Raw genomic sequence first — 24454 nt, 5'->3', positions numbered from 1 at the left:
TCATCAGCAAAAGCAGCACTGTCTGCTGGGAACTTGGAAGTAATAGGCAGTTAATAAAACATCTAGAATCATAAATGAATCAAACTGGCATTCTCATACTGAGAAATGTTTTTATTAAATATTTTAAACTTCCCCATGAGACAAATAATATTGGTGGCTTTGTGCAACACAGTGGCCTATAAAGTAAAAACAATTTAATGTGCAAGAGAAGTCGGTATTAAGTTACCCTTCGTATTGGCCACCCACCCAGAATGATTGCACATTGAAGAGTCACTTATGGCACGTCAAGCAGGCCCAGACAGAGAACTGCAAGCCAGTTGCAAACCAGCTGGCTTCAAAACCGGGAGGAGGACAAATGATTTGGCCTGGTGCCCCAATCACTTGCCAGTGTGGCTGTTCTGCTTCCAGGATCCAAGCCAATAACTCTTCACAGTGCGCTGCATTGTAAAGTAAACAAATGTTTACCTGGAAACAATACGTAGTTACCCTTTTATGCAAATGAAATTAACTCTGGTTTCTTTAATTTTTTTTTACTTTTCTCACTGACAAAATGTTCTTCTGCATTTTTTTTTAAATGGGTTTATGCTGAATACTTTAAGTTTCCATTAACTGAAGTCTCAGATGTGGAGATGATAAGGCCCGTATGATCATTTTTTTTCTGACAGCAATTTCTGATGGCTTTGTAGATGGCAAAGGTAGGAATCGCCAAACTAGGCACTCCAGCGAGGATTACAATAATAACATACACCCAGCCGGGATATTCAACCTTCTCTGTTTTGGGGAACTCCGCCTGAAAGAGCAAACAATCAGGTTGTAGAAAACTGTGAGGAGCAAATACCTGGGAACATGCACACATTCAGTAACTCAACAGAACCAAAATGTAATCATCAGAAGAGTAGCTAGCCACAATGGCAACAGAGTTTGACAATTCCACAGCAGTTCCCAGCACAAGGATTTCCAGTCTCAGCTGTTCTGGCCTTATTTTTACTTAAAAGTGATGGAAAGAACATGGTATTATAGAATCAGTCTCTGGAGGAGACTTAGGTGGGGCTGCTCCTGGCACACTTCCTGGGCACAAAGGAGTGTGGGACTGGGGAAGGGGGTCACCGGCCACTGGGGCTTGGTGGCCAAACAGCCGATGAATGGGAAGGCTGAAATCAAAGGCTGTGGGAGGGCTGAAAGATTATTAGGATGGAGGAGAGAAGAAAGCATTCTCATTTCCCTGTCTTCCTTTCTTTCCTTGTCTCTGTCTTAAGAATATAAAAATTAATCTTTACAAATTAAGTGTGCTGCATAAGTGTTTCTGCTTTAAGGATGGCAACTGGTATGAAAAGCTGGAGAACAAAAGGCAGAGCTAGACAGGCAAGGAAGAGATGGGGTGATGGACAAAATTATGGGACCCACTTTTTTTCTAATATGCCCTTCTCTGTAGCACATGGAGCTTTTTATTCTGCAAGGGGAGGAAGGACATGGATAACTTACTGCTGCAACTGTAATTTAAATCATACCAGTATATTTGGAAGAGGAAAGAAGAATCCTGCATATTAATATTTATACTGATTAATGCTGACTTCTTCTGTCACTGATAATGAACCATTCCCACTGCAGTTCAGTGATTTTGAATGCACGCAGAGACAAGTGCAATAGCAAAATGGCTTCACTGATTTGGTCCTTTGTCAACATAGAAAGGCTGTGACATTTCTAGCTTTTCTACAGTCCCTACCGGGGAACTGGCATCTGTTTCAGTCCTGTCCCACAACTGAACTAATGGTTTGGGTTTGTCCACTTCTGAAAAGGTATTCAGATATCACCATATACTAGTTGCAGGCATCACAGCTAAATTTAGGACTTATTTTTCTGTTAATTTTTATTATTACTTAATGTCTTAGAGTAAGTTTTTTACTGGAAAACTGTTTCAGGTGGGAAATGAATGCAACTGACTATGATACCTAGATTAAAGAGGAACACGTGAAATAGTTCTAAATAAATTTTGTATACTTACATAGCTAGGATCCCAAACGCTGTAGAGTAGTTCTTCCCTGACTTTCACCACAAAATAGAAGAAGAAAATAACTAACATAATAAGAGGACTGATAACCCTCCAGGTGATCTGCCAGAAGATATTTGGCTTGTGTCCAACCATGAATTCAATATCCTTATTAAACCTAGAAACAAAAACAGGAAGCTCAGGACAGTAAGAACTGGTCAGGATCAAACGGTACCTGCTCATAAACAGGTAAGTCCAAACTAGCCCTTGCTGTGCTTCCCAGGACTTTGCTAATATCTGTGTGAAACAAGGACTGATAACAACCTCAGGAGTTAGACCTAAGTAGTTCAAATTCAGGCAGATATTGTTTCAAGACAGGAAAACAATGTTTGGAAATGAACTTTCTTGAAGAAATTTGTGAAGTGTATGCAATAGAGTTTTGACACAAAAGAGCCAATGCCGATGAACTTTCCCTATAATGTATTGCAGTATTGTTCCACCATTTTTTTGGTGAGCATCTCAGAGTTGCATGAATTAAAAGGAATGACATGAAAAAGACCAAAAGCAAATTGGAGTAATTTTAAAAATCAGCTTCCACGCATGTTTGCTTAATTTTGATTTCTACTGGTTTTTTTCAGGTTGAGGGCTGAAACAGTATTTAACTTTACATGTCAGAACACCTAAAAATGTGTTATTCAGTCTATTCATAAAGAATGCAGAAATGTCTCCATAAGAAGAAAAAAACTGTGCATTGAGAGTGATACCATCTGCATTAGTTTTAAACCAATTCATGACCTATACATAAGATGCAGCATCATGTACTCACACTTACTAAACAATTATTTTGGAAGTTTGGGGCTTGTATTTTTAGCCCTCTTGTCTGGCTTTCCTGCATATCCTACGGGGATAAGCCTGAGGCGACTGTTCAGTTGGTCCTAAAGCTATGAACAACACACAGAATTCAGCTGAGTCTCAATTACTCTGTAAATTTATTTTATCTTTTCATCCCTAACTTCTAAGACCTAGGTATCATTTTTAAAATGATATGAAGCCCCATGTCTCAACTCCAGAGCATGTCCAGGTGTAGTTCACGTGAGCATCATGGAACACGCAGGCTCTTCTTCAAGTAGGAGAGCCATCTTCTTACCAGTGCCTCTTCCTCAGGAAAAGGTCACAGAAATTCATCCAGAGCAGATAACATCACCTTTGGGCAGCCCTGATAAGCTCTGTGCTCAAAGAGGGCTACAGCAATGTAGCCCTGACCAGGAACATGAAAGTTGGGTGTGAAGTTCTTTTCTGAATCAGTCCCCACCCCTCTGTGGCTTCAGCCCATGTTTGTGTCCTGGGAATAGTTTTAACCTGACTTTGTCCTGAGATTTTAAAGGGAAGGAAAAGTGATCAACAGAGACTTTTCTGTCTTTAACAAACTAAAATAAGCCTCCTCTCTCTAGGGTACTCCCTCTGCTCATCCGATTTACCTAAGTCGATTCATGCCTCCTAGGGTAATATAAAAAATTAAGTAGGGGAAGATGTGCCACAAGGGCATTCACCCCATCGCCAGGAGCAGCATGGCGGGAGGGCCTGGCACAGGTTCAAGCAAAACCTGTGGGTGATCGAAGCTCCCACGCTTTTTTCACATTTCTTATGCATTAATTGTGAACAGACGGGGCGAAATTTGATTTATTACATCTCTAGAAAATTGAGAGGATAATTACTCACTGCTACCAGCAATAAAGTCTTGGACATATCAGCTAAGAATCCGTAGCCTTGGATTTGCATCCTGCTGTAAAGCAATACCTGCAGCCTGCCTGGAGATCCCTGATTTGCACAGAACCATTTAGCATACTCTTCAAACTCTCCTGGGATATACCTCTGGTTTAAACTTTCAGCTCAGTGCCCATGTGCTGCTCCTTTGCTTCTGCTAATTGAATACTTAATGCAATTATCCAGAAGGAGATTTAAGTGTCACTATATTTAAAAAATAAATGAGCTATAGTGGCACCTCTGTAACTGTTGCAGATATGTACATTGAGATGCTTACTTTAAAAATAGTTGGCACTCGTTATCCTCCTGGGCACCTGCTAATGCTTAATATTTTCTTGCAATATCTTAGGGATGTGTTTATTTTAGCTGCTTGTTGTAGAGCGTTATCTATTACAATGAATTAATAAAGTGGAAAGCTTTCATGTTGAAATAAAAATCTCCACTGCACTCTTAAAAAAGCATTTTTTATTTGCTGAGAACTATTTTAGAAACCTAAATCATATAAGCAACCCTAAATTACAGCTGCGTACTTTCAGTGATTTTTACAACAAAAATTCTATGCTCTGAGATGTAATAAGATTGCAGCTATAAAACTAATCAATCTATGCACTAGTTTCTAGTAACGTTTAACTTGTATTTCATACCTGTCTATTCCATAAATGTAGACGACTGAAAACATCTCACAAAATGCAATTATCAGCAGAGGAATAGAGCCGGCAAAACTGTCAAATAGAGCCAGCCAGTAATTACCAGACTTCAGCACAAAAATAAAAGCTATCAAGTAAGACCCCACACAAATGAGACCTGTGGAAGAAAAAACAAGCAAACAAAAAAACAACAACAAAACCAGCATGTTTAGGCAAAGAAAGAAAAAAAAAGGTAAGATATTTTCCCAGTAGCTTGAAAGCTTTATGAGTAACGTTTAATTCAGTTGGTGCCTGAAGGTAATGACTTTGTTTTTTAATTATACTCTTTTTAACCTGCTTCTATGCAGGTTAAATGGCAAAAGTCTCCCAACATCGCACAGGTGGGACTTGCTGCAAACAAGCCAGGAGAAAGCTGAGGAGAGAACACAGCTCCTCCTCCTCCTGAGAGAAATCCCACCTGGGTGAAGGACTCAGGTCCTCCACCTTCCCAACAGAGGAGGTGATAATCGTCAAGAGCAGGCTGACGGGCAAGCCACAAGGTGATTAGCTCTCTGCAGGCTCAGAAGGAACCTCACAGGAGTTGCCTAGCTGAGGGACATGAGAAAACCTTCAGGAGGTTATCTAGGAGTCTCAGGACCGTGCCAGATGAGAAATGAGATGGGTGGTGGGTTCGTTTTTCAGCATACAAGCGATTCCCTGGGCAGGTCACTTGTCCTTAGGAAAGGCACTTACCAGTAACAAGTTCCTTGGGCACTTTGGGGGGTATAATCTTAAGATCTTGTAAAGGTACAAGCACACCTTCCATATTTCCAAACATCGATGACAAACCCAAACAGAAGAGCATGATGAAGAAGAGAATGGACCACAAAGGTGAGACGGGCATTTTGGTGATAGCTTCAGTGAAGACAATAAAGGCAAGTCCAGTTCCTTCAACTCCCTGTGGTATATTTCAGAAGCTTCAAAATTAGACTCATTAACATTGTGCAGCACTTAAACTTGCATCGGTATTCACTAGACTTGGTGAGTGCTACACCATAGCACTGTTCTGCTTTTTGTTTCCACGGAGATGTCCTAATGCAGCAATGTATTTACTGTAATACAAATTCTGTTTCATGGAATTTTATGGGCATCTAGTTTCATCTGTAATTCACCAACTTCTTAATCCAAAAAAAAAAAAAAGTTGCACCCATTTAATTATTTTTGTAACTTTTTTTCACGCTGGTTTCAAGATCCATTCTTTCGGTGTTGTGATACACTTGTACTGACGAGGGACAGGGCTTGTTCCTGCTGCTTCCTCTCTCTGGGAGTGTCTTCCCTCATGATCTCATCCCACCACGGCTGCAACCAGCTACTTCCATAGAAATACCTGCTGCTATTTTGCCAGCCACACAACACTTGTGGTTTTAGTTACTAGTTGGTCTAAGAGATTGCCAGTACCTTTCAGAGGAATTAAACAGCTTATCTGTTCAAAAGTGAAATGGGGCAATCAAAAGTAATTCTTCAGTCCAAGAACATTCCAAGCCAATTGTAATCAAACAGTGGAGATACATAAAACCCCAACAACCTTAAAATGAAAAGTATTAGGCAATTAAAACATTCTACCATATTTATGGTATCAATATGTCAGCATGTTTAACTTACTTACATCATTCAGGAAAGTTTCCAGATTACAGGTTTCAAACTTCAGGCTTGCAAAGGTCAATGGATCAGTCATGTTACACAGCTGCTGCATTTGTTCAAAGTTATCTTGCGTTACATTACCTTCTGGCAAATCAAATGCATTCATCAGAGTGAGAATATTTCTGAAAAAGTGAAATACAAATAATTTGTCATTATTGTAAACACCCTCAGGATTCATCTTCATCATCAAACAAGTTATTAGGAGCACAGTGTCTTTTGTAAAGATACAAAGAAAGCAATTTGGTTTTGTTGCTCAAGATCAGAGTTTGAAATTGCGATGTCCAGCAACTCTTTCTTTCTTCTTCCAGGGTGAGCATGATACCACCTTTCTCAGCACAGATAACAAGTAAATGGATGGACACTCTAGGAACCTGTGCAGAAGTTAGGTGACCATCTCTGCACTGCAGACTGGGCACCGGTTCCCAGACTAGGCAGTTTCTGGGAACGTGTAAGTTGTCTGCAGTTACACGTTGTGCACCTCTGTAGCTCATGTGGAGGAGCTTGGCTGGGATCTGCAGGGTCTGGTAGCCCTGGTTAGAAGGGAGTCTGAATTGCTCTGGTAAAATTAGGTACCTCTGCCAAGACCTAAGCATTCAAAGAGGTGAGCTAAATATCGAGCTGATACAGGGACCTGGGTGTGTTACATTCATGCTGTATGTCAGCTCAGCAGGCATCCATTATTGTGAATTCTGCTGCCTTTTTTTTTTTTTTTTTTGCAGAGCTTCTAGACAATTTTTTGGAGGTTTGTAGAGCTTCATCTAATGAACTGAAGTGTGAAGAATTTCTTGAATTAATTTGGGTAATTTCCCAGTGTTGTACGCAGTCATCTGAGGTGCCTACGTGGTGATTCAGTCATGGCCAGGACCCTGCAGGACTGTCAGAACTGCCTGGTTGGCGGCAGCTTGCTTAACGTGGGCAGTGCTCTCAGTGGCTCATTGCAAGTCATCACCAAGGCAGAACTCCATAGTTTGGCCACTATGTCAGGAGGCCTTTGAGGATTTGACATCAGCCATAGTAGAAACAGCAGCAGCAGCCAAGTATCCTTTGTTTGATTGATTGTTTTTGAAGCATGTAATGTAAAATCTCATTTTTCACAGCAACAGTTTTATTGAAACTTGCCTTATCCACTTCAGTAAATGCATTCCTTCAGAACATGTGTTGTATACATTGTGGCAAATGATTAATTTTTTGCATTTAGCTCTCAAACTATAGATATTCTAGCACGTTTTAGTGAAATAATGCATCAGGAATCTACCCTTATGTAAATAGAAATTGTTACATAAACTGCACTTACATTAGAAAGAACAGTTTCAAAAACACTCATTAAAATATGGAATATCCTCTTCCTCCCTTGTTACTTTTTGATAATATCAGGGAGTAATGTAAAATATGGTTGCTTACACAAAATCTAACTAGGAAATAATGTGGCTTGAATAATTATCATTCTCTATGGAGCTGACACCACATGATTTAATTTTTCTGAAGTAGTGAATGTTCTGATATCATGTGAGTCAGGAGCTGTGGTTGTGCAGAAAAAATAAATCAATTATCATCAAGCTGACAGAGCTGTCTCCGTCAAACAAACATTTGTATATTTTGTGGGATTTTTTCAATAACTTACTTGTCAAAACAGTCATCATATCTTTCTGTGGCTCTGAATCCAATGATGGAGTATATGACAGTTGCTGCATAGATGGATGTGAAACCATTGATCACTGAGATAATCAGGGCATCCTTCTCACAGTTATTGCTGCAATTCAAAGAAGAAAAAAAAGAAAAAAGAAAAGAATGAATTTCAAATGCATTCCCCTCAAAAAATACTAAAAACTGGCTACTGAGGTTAACAAAAAAGTAGTCTGCAGATGCAGATATATCAATAAGCTCTCTAAGAATATACGAGTACAGCTGTTAAAAGATAGGTTTAGTGAACTAAAACTTGGTGCCTTAAGCAGTTTAATAGCTATGCTTTTTGGGTTTTTCCCCTCACATAATCCTATTCATAAGGAATAGTTGTTTCCGTGTCTGTTTCATGGAAAGGAAACCATGAAGGGCAAAAACTTCTCCTTTTCATGTGCAGATGCACGTGGGCATAAGCTGTATCTGAGTTGCCAAGGTGTTCTGCTGCAAGGTGAGAAGGGTTTGAATTCAGACAGTCAGAAGGGAGAAGTGACCAAAAGCTTCCAAAGCACTTTGGTCTGGTGAAGTTGCAGTTGCCAAGAGCACTTGGGAACAATTTTGTTTGATAGCTGGACAGAAGATGGTTTGAAATTTCCTCAAGTTTTGGAAATACGATGGCAGGTTAGGTTGATAAGGCTGGATAGACAACTTAATACATTGTGAAAGTTAAACTGCTTTTTAGAGGCTTCTCTGCTGTGGGCTCCTGCCAGCATATCTGTGCCAAGATGAAAATACTGCAGAGCCAGGAAGAGACATTCATCTGAGAGAGAAGATAAAGAATCAATATTAAATTAGTTAATGATTTTATGAGAAGGCTGTAAAGCTCTAGATATCATACTTCTCCTGGGCAAGACAGCACTACTGAGATTACCCTGGTGTTGCCATATTTAATTTCCTTATCACTTTCAAGAGGAGAGGAAAGACAAGCCTGTCCAGCCCAGACCTGTGACACTGTGACCTTTCCTCATGCATAGCAGGGCAAATAGGCCTTTAGTGGGCAGAAGGCATTGTATTGAATTTCCTTGCTGTACTCCTGGGGTTTTTTCACTGTAGCATGAGATTCTCAATGACAGACTTGATAAAAATATTTCTTCCCTTCAGAGAAAGTAAGGTGCTCAAGCTCCTCCTGGTTGTGAATGAGTGAATCCCTGATGGCATTGAAACCTCACGTATTTCCCGAGGTGTTTATACTCTCAAACCATCTGAGAGCCGAGTCACTGACACCTGGTCCAAACTTGTGTTGGACTGCAGGTGGCCCAACACCACAGTGTAACGCTATTGGTATTTGCCTGGTTTTTCTTGTATCTCCATGAGGTTTTCACTGCTTCCTGCAGTTTCTTCCTCAAGTCATGAATGATTGAGAATTGAAGGAACGTGGCCTGGTGCAACAGCATTGTGTGTTGAAAAAGTGGGAGGACAACGCTCCTTTTCTTTAGGTCCTTTGGAAAGATGCAGAACATTCTCAGCCCTGCACCTCACAATTCTGAGAATGTTGATTTGGATTTGAAGCGAGGCTTGTCACCTCACACTGAGACTCGCAGGCACCAAAAGTCCCAGGCAAACTTTTGAAAAATGTCTGAAATCAAGAGTGGTGGCAAGGAATTACAGCAGTGAGTGAAATGCTGTTGTGGCGTGGTTGAACCTGAGCCAAAACTGAAACACGGATTTCTGAATGCATGACCAAACCAGATAGCCAAAATTTATTTTGGAGATATTTATCAAAAATATTGCGTTCACAGAATGCTGCACTGTTTGTCTTTCAAGAGGCCAGCACTGAAGGGATGGAAGGCACTAAGAGACACTGGTGGTTGCTCCAGTATTTTGGGAGAGTGAGTATAGAATACAGCACCATGTCGTATTTTGCTGATGGGGTCATTCCCTGCATGATGGAGATTTGTACTCCTCCTCTTCTCTACTTCAATTGTGTATGTAAAGAAAGGAACTGAATTTGAATTTCAAAACTCCTAGATATATCTTTGAACCTCTAAGTTAAAGATGTAAACCGTGGTCTGTGAAGTGCTGTGAAATGTGAGTGCCATCACCCAGGCCTGACAGCGTGGAGACAAAGAGCATCACCGTGTGTCGAGCAGCCCTGCAAAGGAAACTCCTGCTCGTCAGCTGGTGGCGGGCAGCCAGGGCCCCTTTTCCCAGCCTGTGCCACCTTATCTTTCTGCTGGAAATCTGCCAGCACTGGGACATGAAATCTTGGCTCAGGAAAGCAAAAATCAGTCAGAGGAGATGTGCCTTACCTGGCTGAGGGGGTGGTGTCCTGGTCCCAAGTAATTGCCATCTAATGACTAGGCAGAAGTGGGCATGCTTCATTTGAAAGAATATTCATATAAAATTTGGCCTTTGGCTGGCTACTTACTGAACAGAGTTGTAACTGGAGAATGAAATGAGGCCTCCGAAGGCCAGGGAGAAAGAGTAAAACACCTGAGCACCTGCATCCAGCCAGGTCACTGGGTTAGCCAGCTCGGTAACCTGAGGCATCAGACATACAACTTTAAGCATATTTAGACAAAATACCATGGATTAAAAAACAGTAATTAAAACAAGAACACTAGCCATGCAGAACTCACCATTTTTGAAAAATGTTAACTAATAAGTCAATACTCTTGTCAGGCTTACTTTTTCTTTTCAAAAAGAAAATCTATGTGTAGGTTTTCCACAAGTATTTTGAAAATTGATAAACAAATTACTTTCCGTGGCTGACAGCTGCCATGCCTGTTTCCAGCAAAGGTGTTTATTATTTAACATTAATAATGGCCATTCAGTGGTCTTCTCATGGAAAACCAACCCCCTTTTAGTTTTGTTTAAAAACTGTTGTATAATTAAAACATCCTCTTAAGCCTTTTGTCCATTTAGCCATATTGATTAGATAGTTTCTACTCCCAGCTGGATGATTTGTGCTTCAAAGTTAGACTCGTGCTTAACTAGAATGCAGGAGAAGAAAACACCTTTATGGCAACCGCATTGCCTTGCTCTGTGATGGTCCTTCTATTGCTTATAACAGATTTTGACAGAGGGAGGGAGAGACAGCATGTGTGTGTATGTGTGTGTTTTACACCCGATACAAAGGATTTACCACCCAGAATCATGATTTTAAAGGTGTCTGAGGGATAGTTAGAAAAGCACTAATTTTCAATCAGTTGTTAATTACAGAGAGAGCTATGTCACATTTCACAAAGGGACAGATGACGCAGTGACTTACATTAGGGGTGAAGAGATACACAATTCCACTGGTTGATCCTTTCAGCGTCAGGCCACGGATTAGAAAAATTGTAAGCACAAGGTATGGAAGAGTTGATGTTATATACACAGCCTGCACAAAAAGCGTGTAAATAAAACACTTAAATAAGATACTTGAATAAAAATAGCACCGCAGAAGAAAAGAGGGGAATAAACAAGGTAATGTGACTAACAACAGTTAAGTTTCAAGCAAGTCACAACATACTACAGAAAACTTAAAGAGAAACAATGTGTGCAGTACATTTTGATAATGAACATTTTTACAGTTACAATGTTCTCTTTAAGATAAATTGTCATTGGTGAAATTCAACTCGGATCATTCAAAAGCAGCATAAAAAATAATCTAAACCCTGACATCAGGTTGATGCTGCGAATGCAGGCATGGGCTCCTGGGGCTTTGCTGCGCAGCTGAACGTTGGTCACTCTTTTAGAGAGATAATATTAAGGACTAGCACAAACCCAAATAAAACTATACAGGTATGTTTTGAAGAGAACAGCCAAAGCAATAGGACAGAGCCTCTCGACCCTGCATTAAAGGTTAATGTTAATGTTAATGTGGTAATACCTAAAGAATGTTTTCCTAGGACCTATAGGGGTAAGGAAGCTGAATTGCTCTCAAAAATCTCCACATAAATCAAATCAAATAAAATCAAATCAATCAAATATCAAATCAAATTCCATTTTGTTCAGCTTCCTTCTTCATAAAGCAACCCCAGTAAAGACACACAAAGTTTTAGACATGCTTTTACTCAAGAAATAGGCAGTATGATTAAGCCTGTAGGAATAAGGAATCACAACTGCACAATTAATATAATCATATAAAAAAACAAACCAGTGTACCTTTCCTGTTGTTTCGATGCCTCTGATTGTGCACACATAAAGTACACCCCATGCACATGTTAAACATAACAAGAGCCACCACTGTATAGAGCCTGAATCTTCAATGGAAGTGGAGATGTTTAATGTTTCTCTGTACCAGAAATAATCTACAGGAGAGCTCTTGGCACACTCTTCTATGTAATCTGTAACCACAAAATGGTTGCCATTCTGTATGTCTTTTAGGTACTTGAAAAAAGGGAAGTTAGATAATAAACATCAGTATTCTAAATTATACCATCTAATCTCAACAAATTTGTTGTTGGCAAATTCCAGATTCTTAGAGGCTTGTTTTATGGAAAATGAGAGAATTAAAAGAGAATTTTTTAACTGGGATTTTAATACATATTTTATTGTTATTACTATTAATTCAACTATGCAGATAAAATCTTTGAAGCTTACTTATAGACTCTTCTATCTTTATAATTTTTATTTATTCCTACAGAAATTGTGAGGTTAGAAGCCTCTTGTCACAATGAAATCATGGAGAGTATGTATGTATATTGCATGGAACATTTATTTCTTTGGTAAAAGAAAAGCAGTTAGGCAGGTGTTTCTCAGTGATTGTACACTTCCTACCTCACCTTAAAAAAACGCATAAACAGCTTTGGGCTTTCCCCTTGCATCCTACTCTTTCTTGCCTGGTGGGGTGTGGGCACTTTCTACATCTCCTTCAGATCAGCAATACTTTGTCTTTCTGTTTTCTGGGGCATCATTAAGGGTCTTGTCAGCTCAGGTTGGATTCTCAGCTCCCTGCCATGCACTGACCCGTGCAGTATTCTGTCCTGGTCTGCCCTTGTAGGAAGCTTTTTATACTTATTCTGGGAGAAGAGGAGCAAAGTGCTCTAAAGGGCTGTTCACTGACCCACCAGAAAAACCTGCTTCATGCAGTTTCATGCAGGGCTGACTATGGAAAACAAAGCTGCTGTCACTAAGCAGTCTCCAAGGAGCTACAGACTGTTGTCATATTGAGAGACACAGGTGTTTCATATGGATTATCCTTTTTTTTTTTTTTTTCAATATGCTAACAGAAGGCTGTTGGTAAGGAGATGGATGAAGCACATTTCCCGAATCTGGAAAATGTTAACATTTATGCTAGACTTGCACTTTGTGAATATTCTGTATGTGAACCCATCTGCCAAAATCAGCCCAGAAGTTTCATCTAAAAAGTCAAAGTTTGGCTCAAAGATTAAGTGCTGATCTCATTTCATATAATGCGAATTTTTACAAACCACTAGTATTAAAATATCGTGATATTCCTGACAGGAATATCTTACTGTTGTTTTAAAGAAAGAGTCTCAATTAGCCTAACTGCTAGGAACAGAAAAATGTTCTGCAAAACAATATGCAGTATTTCGTAAAATATACCTGTTCTGTTGTCATTGAGAGGGCAGCTACTCCAAGGCAGGGGCTCTTGGAAGGAGTTGAAGAAATACCACATTACCCAGGCAATAATAGTATTATAATATAAACCCACAAGGAAAGATACGCACATTGCCGCTATGCCTGAAAAAATAAAAATCAGAACACAAAGCAAATTTCAATACTCTTAGTTTTCAAGACGTATCAAAATGTATGGTATGAGCCTCAACCTTTCCCTGCTCTCCTCCCCACCCTAATTCCATGGTTTATAGCCTTTCCTTTCTCATCTCTTTATTTTGGATGTAGGTTAAATCACTGTGAATATGTTACCTAAAAGGTGAACCCTTCATAGGTGTACAACCCAAAACTAGTCTGAGACTGAAGCTGACACCCACCTGGGAGCCAATATTTTGGGTGGACTAACTCCCTACAGACTCCACACAATCCAGTTCACAGACTGACCTCCTGATATCTAGGGAGTTTGGAGTGCTGCGTACATGTAAAGCTCAACTGACAAGGGATTTTGCCTAAACGAGACCCAAGGTTGTCTTCTTCCACAACATCACTGCAGAGGTCAGCAGATGTGTTTGAATAATCTTTGTTGTATAGGATAGATAGCTGCCAGGAGACACAGGCTGTGAAAAGGTTCAGGATTCAAGCCTGTATCTCTCCTTCTTCACTTGCTCCCAAGTAATTGACCTCTGGTGACGTCTCTGGCAGATAGTAAACACTAGTGATGAGCTCTTGAGGGCTCTTATGTTCTGAAGAAGTTTGAAAAATTCCAGATGCAATGAATGAATATTTTAACTGATTTACACATGCAGTGGATGACAAAAACAGTCCTAACTGGCTCCATTTCCTCTCTTTCAAGTGTGTGGTTATCACAGAATCACAGAACGGCTGAGGTGGGAAGGGACCTTTGGAGGTCATCTTGTCCTACCTCCTGCTCAAGCAGAGCCACCTACAGCCAGTTGCCCAGGACCATGTCCAGGCAGCTCTTGAATATCTCTAAGGATGGAGACCCCACAACCTGTAAGAGTACTTGGTCACCCTCCCAGTGTTTCCTGATGTTCAGATGGCACCTCCCATGCTTCCTGTGTAACGAGGTAACTGTGGAGTTTTTAATGCTGTATGCAACATGCTGCTTCTACTACATTGTCAGACAAAGTGAATACTCAGAAGTCTAATACGGATATGAAGAAGTATTTTCTGCAAAATACTGTCTCCATGGCTTTTAGCATGGCACCTCTGTCAGATATAAAAAAGTAACATTACACGGAGCTGAAGTCTGGTAGACCAGCTTAGAGAAATATTCAGCTACTACTTATCCATAGAACAGTTATAGAACAGATTTTTGGCACACTTAAACTTTCATTCTAATGGTAAAAACGGCCAATATCAATAATACAGAAAATCTCTTTGAAGCCTGAAATTGGTCTTGAATTAAAAAAAAGGTTTTCACTGGACCTGTAGTACCTGGGATTGTGGACACAATATTGTCATAGTGCCTTGTCATTGCTGGTGCCACCTGTCGGTGCAGAGTTAGTGAGAAGGGAAAAGGATTAGATCCTGGAATCTCTTATGGCACACCAGAATAAAATCCTGAAGATTTGCTCTTAAGGCTTTCTCAGGCGACTTTTTGTATCCTCTTCAGACTTACCAACCCCTTTCAGGGTAGGGTGGATAGAGCTCCACACTCCCACGCTGCCTTTCCTCAGCCTTTGACCAATGGCAAACTCAAGATGAAGCAGGGGGATACCCTCCAGGATTAGCAAAATCAAGAAAGGGATCATGAAGGCTCCTATAATGGGGGGGGAAAAAAAAAAAATATTTCCCATCAGTGAAGTACTGCAATAAAGCGCAAACTTCAGTTCCGAGGGCTTTTGAAACAACAAGCGAGTTGCAAGTGTAATTGTGGAAACTCTTCTCCAGTTTCTGAACAATCCTTTTGCCCAAGTGCCCAAGCAGGGGATTTTGTTACATATGTGATTTCAGGTAGAAATTCTTAATTCTACATAAGCGACAAATATAAATAGTGATTGTACTCTCCCAAGTTTAAACTTCGAAGAGGCTACCTTTGGATTGCAAGTGGAAGAGAGGTAGTTACTTTCCTGGAATGATTTCCTTTGTATTCCGAAAAAAAAGAAAGGTTTTTATAATTATGAAACATGAAAATTACATGAGGTAGCTGAATTAACTAAGCAAGATGCCTCAAAAAAATTAGGCAGGAGCCTTGGCCTGTTTACATAAAATAACCAGTAACTGGCTGGTACCAAAGTGGAGAGTCAAATGTTTGAAAGTTGCTACATATTAAAATTATGGTTGTCTGTCACTACAAGTAGTCTTTAACTTCCTAACCATAGGCAGTAAGTAATATAAGAGCATTTAAAAAGTGCAGAACAGTATGTGAACAGCTCGTTCTGGTTTGAATATTTGCTGATGTTTTCCCCATGTATGCAACAGAAATCAGATGACAGTGAAAGAGGAAATGTGAAGAACGGAAACTATAGTTTTGAATTCAAGGCAGTTGGATGATTTTTGGAAGAGCTGAATTGCATGTTTTTCTTCTCCATAGGGTACTTCTTGATATTGTCTACACCAGAGTTTTAGAAATTATCATTAGTGCAAAGTCTTAATTTTCTATGTACCTCACAGTCTGCTGAAAATAATATTGTTGTATCAAGTAGCCACTATTATAATGAAATCGGCCAGCTATGCTTTTTGCTTTCCATTTCTATGGAATTCAGGTAATGCTAGTTACTCACTTGTCTTTCGTTGACATTTTTAAGATTCACTAATTAAAATCAGAATGAATACATAAAATGCTATTCAAAATGCTGACCAATTTGAAAATGCACATGCCACGCACCAGGTTCAATGACTAATCACTCATGCACCAGCAAATACATTTTTTTGTTGGACAGTTGCCAAAGGTGGCTGTATAGACATGATATCTCAGACTTCAGTAAACCATGTCATTTAGCAACACAAAAACTTCTTACTAAAATGTTAACACTCTTCAAAATCAGCGTAACTCATCTTGTTTGCATTAAAAAGTATCTATCACTGTAAAAGCAGAGACTGACAAGCTGAAAAGTTTTCAAACTCAAGACAGAAGAATAACTGACTCTGGATATGCTTTTTATTGCTGAAAAAATGAAGGACTTATGAATTGTTATTTGTAGAGAACTTAGCTAAAATTTCTGACTCTGCTGAGTCTTCCTTCCTTTCTTCTGTGTCAGTCTGTCACCTAGGGAAATGGATAATATGGACATCATCACCAAGGAGGACGGAATCTTATTTATTTTCTTCCCCACTTCTCATACCTCAGCTACACTCCCTTTTCCAGAGACCACAGAGTCCTTGCTAGGACAGCTGCTTGTGCCCTGGAGTTGTTGATGGTGCAAAAGTCTTACTCAGTTCTGGTTCTGGGATTCATTGAAACTGTGTCAGACTTGGTCACTGCAAGGAACTGACTCCCTCTGTCCTTTCAGATGGTTTCTGGCATTTCTAAAAGTTTGTCCTGTTTAGTATGTATGGATTTGCTTGCTTGTGCTGGAACATGCACTGGTGTGCATGTAAGTGCCCCTCTTCGTCTGACTTCAGAAAGTTTGCTCTCTACTGATACCCCACCCTGTATCTGTGAATAACACTTCTCACAACGGTTTTATTCTGGCTTTCATAGACAACTGGATTTTTGCAGTGTAGGCAAGGAGTGCCCTCTCACTGTTCCTACATGGGAGGGTCAGCGGGAAAACCTCCAAACAAGGGGCCTCTGGTGAAGTTACTTATCAATGTACGGAGCTGCAAGAAGCCAGAAATATGTCTTGTGCTCCAAGCTCACATCAGGCTGGCACACATCTGATGCAATCTCTCCAGGAACTCTTATTGGGGTAAGATGTGATAAGAATAAGATGATTCTGTTTATACCAGCAGTTTTTAGTTCCAGAGTATTCCATACGATACCTCCTAAGATTCTGAAACCTCACCCACAGTATGGCTACTCTGCAGATCTTTTTTTACCTCCACTTTTGGATGCTGGATAGGTCTTTGCTGTACTTCAATCTCACTTCTCTCTACTAAAGCCCTTCCTCAGCAATGGCAGTAATTAAGTCCAGAAGATAAATCCATGGAGCTACCTGGTCCAAATACTCCTCATTTGCACTCAGGGTAAGTCCTTGTCACCCTTTGAAACCCAGCTTGTAGCGATTGTCACTTAAAACTTAAGAATGGATTGGCAGTTCATTCTGCTAAAGCACCTTATTTGCTCCTAATGGAGATACATCACGATTTTTCCGTCAGCTCACAGTAAAGATCACTTAAGGACGTGATTTAAAATTCTTCCTCAGGTCAAAGATCTTGTTGCATAAGGAAATACACAGCCTTTATGATCCTTTCAGTCTATGACCACTTGTTTCTTACTGCATCTGTCAACGAAAACATTTTTTGGCAGTTACCATCTCTGTTAGCAGAAGGGAAAGATCGGGTTGTTTCCTATGAAACATTAGAAGCATTTTCTTTAGACAGTATTCAAAGGTAGTCTCAAGTTTTCACTTTCAGTAGAAGGCAGGCTAATTGATATTTAGATCTGGGCTCTAGCAGTCTGGGTACACACCATGCCTCACCCTCCAAGACAGTGTGATTCAGCAGCCGCATTGTCCTTATGCCGTAACTGTCCCCCTGGACAGCAGAGGGCATCCAATTTGCTGCAAGGCTCTCAGAACTGAACCATCTTCTCTGGTGGAGATGCCACAAGTGCTCTGTCAACCTCAGGGGATTTCCTGAAGTCTTGAGTTACTTACAGAGGTGCCTTTATTAAGGTGTCGTAAAAGAAGTCTTTAAAGCATAACATGTATTTGACAGAGCAGTCAGATAAAAGGACTCCACGACCTTCCCCATGCAGCCTCAAGAAGAGGAATGGATGTTCTTCACATGAAAAAGCTGTGCTGTCCTACTGTGTGCTCATGGCTCTCCAACTTCCTCACTACCTTGGGATCACCAGGAAGTAAATTTCAGGTTCTGGGAGGGACGCAAACGGAGAAGGTGGGTTTCTGTCTTCTCCCTTTGTTATCACAGACATAAAGTACCTGGTGTGTGTATACACCCACTGTGAAGAATCTGTATCTCTACACAAACAGACCTAACTAAAACATTTCTAGCTTGAAGGGCTAGCCATGTGTAGTATGGTAGCTCTGATGAGTTAAAAATGCAGGGTCTGCTGTGTCAGAACTGGACAAATAAGTAAAACTACCTGTATTCAGCTGCAGGAATATCAGCTTTCTTTCAAGAGAAATGAAATGGCTGTTCTCAGTTATGTATCTTACTTTTATCTTTTTTTGGCTTCTTCTCTTTCCAGGGTTCAATTCTAACAGCCATCTCAGAAATCCAGCTCTGCTGTATTTTCCACTTCTCTCAATTTCTCTCCAACCTTTCTGAAAGAAGCTATAATGGGAAAAGTAAATGCTAATGACTCTGCAAAGCTGCTACATAGGACATAAAAAAAAAAAAATCAATGCTTTTTAAGCTGTCACAATTTTATGAACCTAACAAATAAACCAATGATCTGAAAATAAATGCTCTATAGATGAGTAATCTTCCAGTCTGAAAACCTTGTAACTGAGATTTTAGATTCCTATCCTGTTTCAGTACAGTATTTCAGAACACATATTTGATCTGAGCATCCATATAACTATTACTCTCCCTTCTATTTAAGAGTTTCTAATGCAAAATGGAAAAATATATATTTCTTTCACATAATTCTTCATAAAGGGAAGACAGGTAGGCTTTAGACAGAGATGTTTTTCTATACTGTCATATGCTTATACCTCAACTGTAGTAAGGATACAAGTACCAGCTAGGAACTACTGATGTCAGTACTGTCACTTCATCCAGTGTGACATACACAGAGAAAAAAAATTCTCCCTCACACATTAGCATGGTTTACTGCAGACATATGCGAGCTGTAGACTTAAAGACTCTTTTTTAATCAGTGGTTTAAACATTAAGTACACATCCTCTTTTTATAACGCTCATCAGGGATGAAACAAAAATGTTTAACAGTTGATTAAATGACATGTTGCTCAATAAAGATTAAATGAAAGCTATGTGTCATTTCAGAGATAGCTGTCGAATGAAAGGAAAGTTCAATCCCGTTAAGTTGGTGAAAGCGCTGAGGCAAACACCGTAGCTTTTGCACTGCGTGTATATTAAAATCCAGTTCACCTGTGGTAATGATATATTTTACAACTTTTAACACATGAAAAGTATTAAAAGTGGTTTACTTCACCAAATCTTACTGGGGTAAATATTCCATTATTAAAAATATAAACTCATAATCTATGACAACAAAAGTGGGTAAATTGAGTAACCAACCAATTTCTTTTGGTGTACTGGGTATCACAGTGTCAAGGCACTATCACAGTATTGTGTTTGGGAAGAAGTAGCCTCTGAATAATTCTAGCTTTAAGCTGAAACCTGTGAAAACAAGACTTATCTATAAACTCAATGTTTCTAACTACCTTCACTACAGTCAATTTGCAGAGAGAAAATCTGCCTTCCTTGAAGCCCAAGGATAAATGTTATACGTCGCTATAGTCCATTCCATGAAGGATATAAAAAGTGCAAACACCGATTCACAAAGCAGGTGAACATTTAACCTTATTTGGGAGTGTCCTTTCTGAAATACTGACTCTCTACACCCTTTCTGCCAGACCTTATCTGTGCTAAGTGACTCCAAAAGTTCATCCACACAACGTGTATTTCAAAAAGAAAGAAGGTAAGGTAGCAAAGCCAACCCTCAGAAACTGGAAACAATTTTCACGAGGTAGTCTTTGCAACCTTGATTCTGCATGCACCTTATGAGTCAACTTCTAATTATGTCATTCCGCGGGGCTGTTTCTCATCCTCTGCAAATACTTACTGTGTGTGGTATTTTTTTCTGTCTCTTAATGCACAGCCATAATCCACCATCATATCCAAAGCGACCTTTAGGACTCTATAAACATTCCAGGGACAGACTGAGGAGCAGTGTAATCCACATCTCCAGTGAAAGAGTGCAGCAGCAGAGATTCCTCCTGCTCCCCACTCAGGATTCAGTGAAGACACGTCTCGGAGGTATCAAGTATGAAGACATACACTATCCAGGGTAAAGGCACTGGGCAGAGAAGGGGAAAATGGAGCTTCCTCAGCACACTCATAACTGTGGTGTATGTGTTGTATCAGTGAACTTGGAAGAAGGTGTGTGACATTGCAGGTTTCCCCTACTCTGTTACAGAGGCACATCTGTGTCCCTGGGTGGGCCACGTGAAGGCAAAGATGAATGAATCATCTTGGCCACCATGCCGAGTGGCAAAGACTAAGGCAAAACTTGACCAAAACGCCTAGTAAATGTGTATTTCCCACTGGAGGTAGCTGAAGCCAGACTTAAGGGTACCTGTGAAATCGAAGGTGATGCAGAGTGCTGCATCTATCGGATGTTTGCTATGCTGGGAACATGGCCGAGTGGGAATTAGAGAGGCAGGATCCAGGAAATCTCATAAGGCAGAAAATGTCCCAAGACCAAAATATCCTGAGAAATAAAAACTTCATGATCCATTTTTACAATATGTATAGTCACGTGGTCAAATTCAAAGCTATCCATGCAAAGAGAAGCAAGACCCTTTTTTTTTGCTGACTGAAGGGAGAAGTTGGAGAAGAGACGCTATAATGAGACGGTAGCAGTGGTGGCAGGAGTTGGATTTAGACCAACCAGAAGAGGCTGAAGTGCACTGTACAGCAAGGAAGGAGGAGGGATTGCACAGCAGCTCCCCACCCTCACGTGGAGAGCATTGCTGCTCACTCTTAGTTACTGATACGAGTCACAGCATTTGGTGTTCTGCAGAAGAACTGAGAGAGAAAGTAGCTTGGCTGCATGGACACACATCTGTACAGCAGCTCTAAGCCCAGAGCCAGCTACATCATTTCTTTGCTATGTGCCACCTTTCAACTTCTGCCTAAAATTTTGGTGAGAGAGTCCCAGGGAAGCAAGAAGCTGAGGGTAACTGTTGTTACTGTTCCTGAACAAGCAAGCCACAGAATGGCAAGAAAGGCAAAAAAACTTGCTACCAAAGGATAAATTAAAACACAGTGCTGAGAGACACACACAAGCAATTCACACATCCTCACTGACATCAGTTAGAAAACCACGATCCACACCAAGTTTTTATTGTTCGTTGGTTGTTCACTTTTTAGCTGCATTTCATAGGGCTAGAACGTGAGGGAAAGGAAAGACAGACAGAAAAGTAGGAAAGTGCCTATAAATCAACCCTGTGAAAAAAGGGCATGTCCACTTTCTAAGACTAAGTGGAAGAACCTGAGAAGCCAGTGAGTGCCATGAATTTTGGACATATTCATCCACTGTTTCAAATTAAAATTGCCACACATAGAAAGGGGGTTATGTTTTTTTTTTTTCCTGTATTCTGTAACTTCCGTGGTACAAGAGAGGGCTGTATTGCAAGTGACCTTCGATTTACGCTGCAAACCAAACACCAGCCTATGTTAGAGAAATCTTAACATTAAAAGCATCTCTTCTTGCAACTGATTCATCTGTTGTTAAATGTCCCTGAGTTGGTACCGGCAGCTCCCCATAGAGCCCTGTTTGGTCTCTACTCTTACTAGGAAGAACAATTTTCAAATATCTCTCTATACATTTAATGACAATTACTTTGAAATACTGTTCCTTAAGCCAAAAAAAATTCTTTCTAGATAAAACATCACACAGGAACAAACACTTTTCACACATATGCTGGAGTAAAAGGCAGATAACAGGTAGATAGTGAGCAGAAAAGGCTGTCAGAAAATGATAAATTTATGTTGTGATATTCAAGCAAAGGTTCATCTCAAGATCCTCTTTAAAAACAAGCAGCAAAACAGTGAAACAAATTCTTTAATATGGTCATTCAGTCCCAACCTTAATCCTAAGGAGTCACAGTAAATTATATGGTAAATAGCATACGTTTGCTAAAAACGTATTCTTAATATGAACTACTTTCATGCTGTTACTCCAATCACAAATTACACAAACACTGACCTTACAGTTGATACACAGATCAGTCCAAAACCAATTTAAGTCCTCTTATGAAAAGATCATTTGGGGTCATGATCAGAATCATACTCCCAAGTAGTTTTTTAATATTTTAAATTATACATTTTATATATGTATGCATGTAAAGTAAAAATTTTAGATTGAGAAAATGTACTATGTACATGACAGTGTGAGATTGATTTGATCAGGCTTGTGTCCTGAAATAAAAACAGTCCCTTCCTTTTCTTTCATCGCTAACATAATGTGATTTTAGTGGGTGTTCATAGCCTGTGAAATAACCTTCTCCATTAGACAGTCTTCTAGAGACAAGCATCACTGTTCTTACAAAAACTGACCAGTTCTAAATATATCCCATTATTTGTTTCCCACAAGAGAGATCAAACCTAGTTTATAGCCAAAATTAGTTAAGATATATTTAAAGACATACCTCCTCCATGGCTCTGACAGAGATATGGGAACCGCCACACATTTCCTAAGCCCACACAAAACCCTACGCACGTCAGCATATACTGAGCCTTGTTATCCCATTTTGGTCTGGAGTCTGCCTCTTCTTTCTCAAGGACCTCAAGTTCTGCATGGGAAGGTATCCTGTCCTCCAGGCCACGATTGGGCAACTGTAGCTTCACCATATTTTAAATTTTCTGACTGAAAATGCTGCCCCAGTGAGGAGATAATGAAGCAGGCAGCGAGTTAGAAACCTGCTCAAAAAGAGAACATCTATTTACTGTCTTCAGCTATATATAGTGAACCTTTGGCACTAAACTTGAAAGTGCAGGCTCGTAGTAAAGAGAAGCGTCAGCAAATCATTTGATTGACCAAGTCAGCTCTGACACTTAATGCTTTATCTGCCAAGGTTTTATGGAACAGTCTGTTCATCTAGCAGAATACATTGATTTCAGCTAATGCAATTCAGGAGATAATTTGGCTATAAACTGTAATCGCCTATAAGGTTATGAAACAGCTCTGCCACTCCCCTCTTTAAACTCACATATATAGCCCTAGTAAATAGAGTAAAAATATTCCACTAGCCTCATGCTGGATATAGACATTTAGTACTATTTTTTATCAGGAATATAATCTGTATGTGAATCACCATTCCACCCAGTTTCCCCCAGTGTATGTGTACAACATTTTTTCTGATAATTACTGGAACATGTTATTCCTTCACTGTAAGAGATATTACTCTACTAAAGGCTCTGACAAAAAGGATGGAGAATAGAAGGGATTATAAAAATCTGACCTTTAAAATCATAAGAGTAATCTCCTTACCCTAATGCCTCTAATCATTATAGAACAAGGTCTGAAGAACATAACATCCTTCTTGGAAACAGGCTTGAAATCAAAGGTCCCGTCACCCTTTCAATGACCCTACGATATGCTGGTCAAAAATAAAAAAGTGACACTGGTTAACAAATATCACAGACTTTACTCACATCCTCATTCTTTCCGTACAATCATAATAAGACTGTTCTGCTTGTACCTCAGTGTTATGAAAAGGTAAATACTTGCCACTGAAAACCATATATAAAATCTAGCGCAGTATATGTCGTAAGAAAGAATTTTGTCAGCTAAGCCCTCCAGGCTGATAGCATACGATGATACAGGGTGGTCAAAATAACAAACTAGAAGGGATCTTGCAAGTCCAGCCCCTGTCAAAGAAGGTGAACACATCACAGCATCCCTTTGCAACCTTATTGTGTTGATTCAGACTAGATTTTATTTTTTAAATCCCTGTTTCTAAAAGGCTGGTCTAGAATTTCAGTCCTTTTATGCTCCAAGAAGGCTGTTTTTTGTCTTTTGAACAGAAGTTACAAAAAAAGTCTTTAACCTTGACATGGAGAACTGTATACTGTAGCCCAGTGCTTTATAATCAAGCATTAATATTTCACTACCTTGACTTGAAATACCTCTATCTGTCTGCTTAGAGATAGCACTTGATTTTTTCATGACCTTGTCAGTTCTGTGGATGAGCTATCTCCTGATTAATCATTGGATCAACACCTTTCCTCTCCTTTGGCAGTTCCAACTGAGGATTTCCCAGCTTGCAGCAGAACTACTTTTTCTAAATTGCCAAAAGCATATTTTAAATTTCACCTAATTTCTGCTACTCCAGTACATTGAGGTGCTCAG

At 39.8% G+C, this 24454-nt stretch overlaps 1 protein-coding gene across 1 annotated transcript; it reads right to left on the bottom strand.

Annotated features, from left to right (window-relative positions):
• Positions 1-567: 567 nt before the first annotated feature.
• SLC6A19 (solute carrier family 6 (neutral amino acid transporter), member 19) lies at positions 568-23022 on the bottom strand. The gene is made up of 12 exons (XM_009872497.1): positions 22752-23022; positions 14903-15043; positions 13249-13386; positions 11845-12026; positions 10967-11077; positions 10124-10236; positions 7700-7828; positions 6044-6200; positions 5131-5335; positions 4396-4555; positions 2003-2165; positions 568-790 (listed from the first exon to the last, which is right to left on the bottom strand). Exons 1-12 carry the CDS (start codon positions 22951-22953, stop codon positions 581-583), a joined length of 1911 nt encoding a protein of 636 aa, XP_009870799.1. The 5' UTR covers positions 22954-23022; the 3' UTR covers positions 568-580.
• Positions 23023-24454: the final 1432 nt, after the last annotated feature.

Source organism: Apaloderma vittatum, unplaced genomic scaffold, assembly GCF_000703405.1.
Source record: "Apaloderma vittatum isolate BGI_N311 unplaced genomic scaffold, ASM70340v1 scaffold7067, whole genome shotgun sequence".
In the NCBI taxonomy this organism is placed as follows: Eukaryota; Metazoa; Chordata; class Aves; order Trogoniformes; family Trogonidae; genus Apaloderma; species Apaloderma vittatum.
The sequence above is the reverse complement of the archived record's forward strand: the minus strand, read 5'-3'. Positions and strand labels throughout refer to the sequence as shown.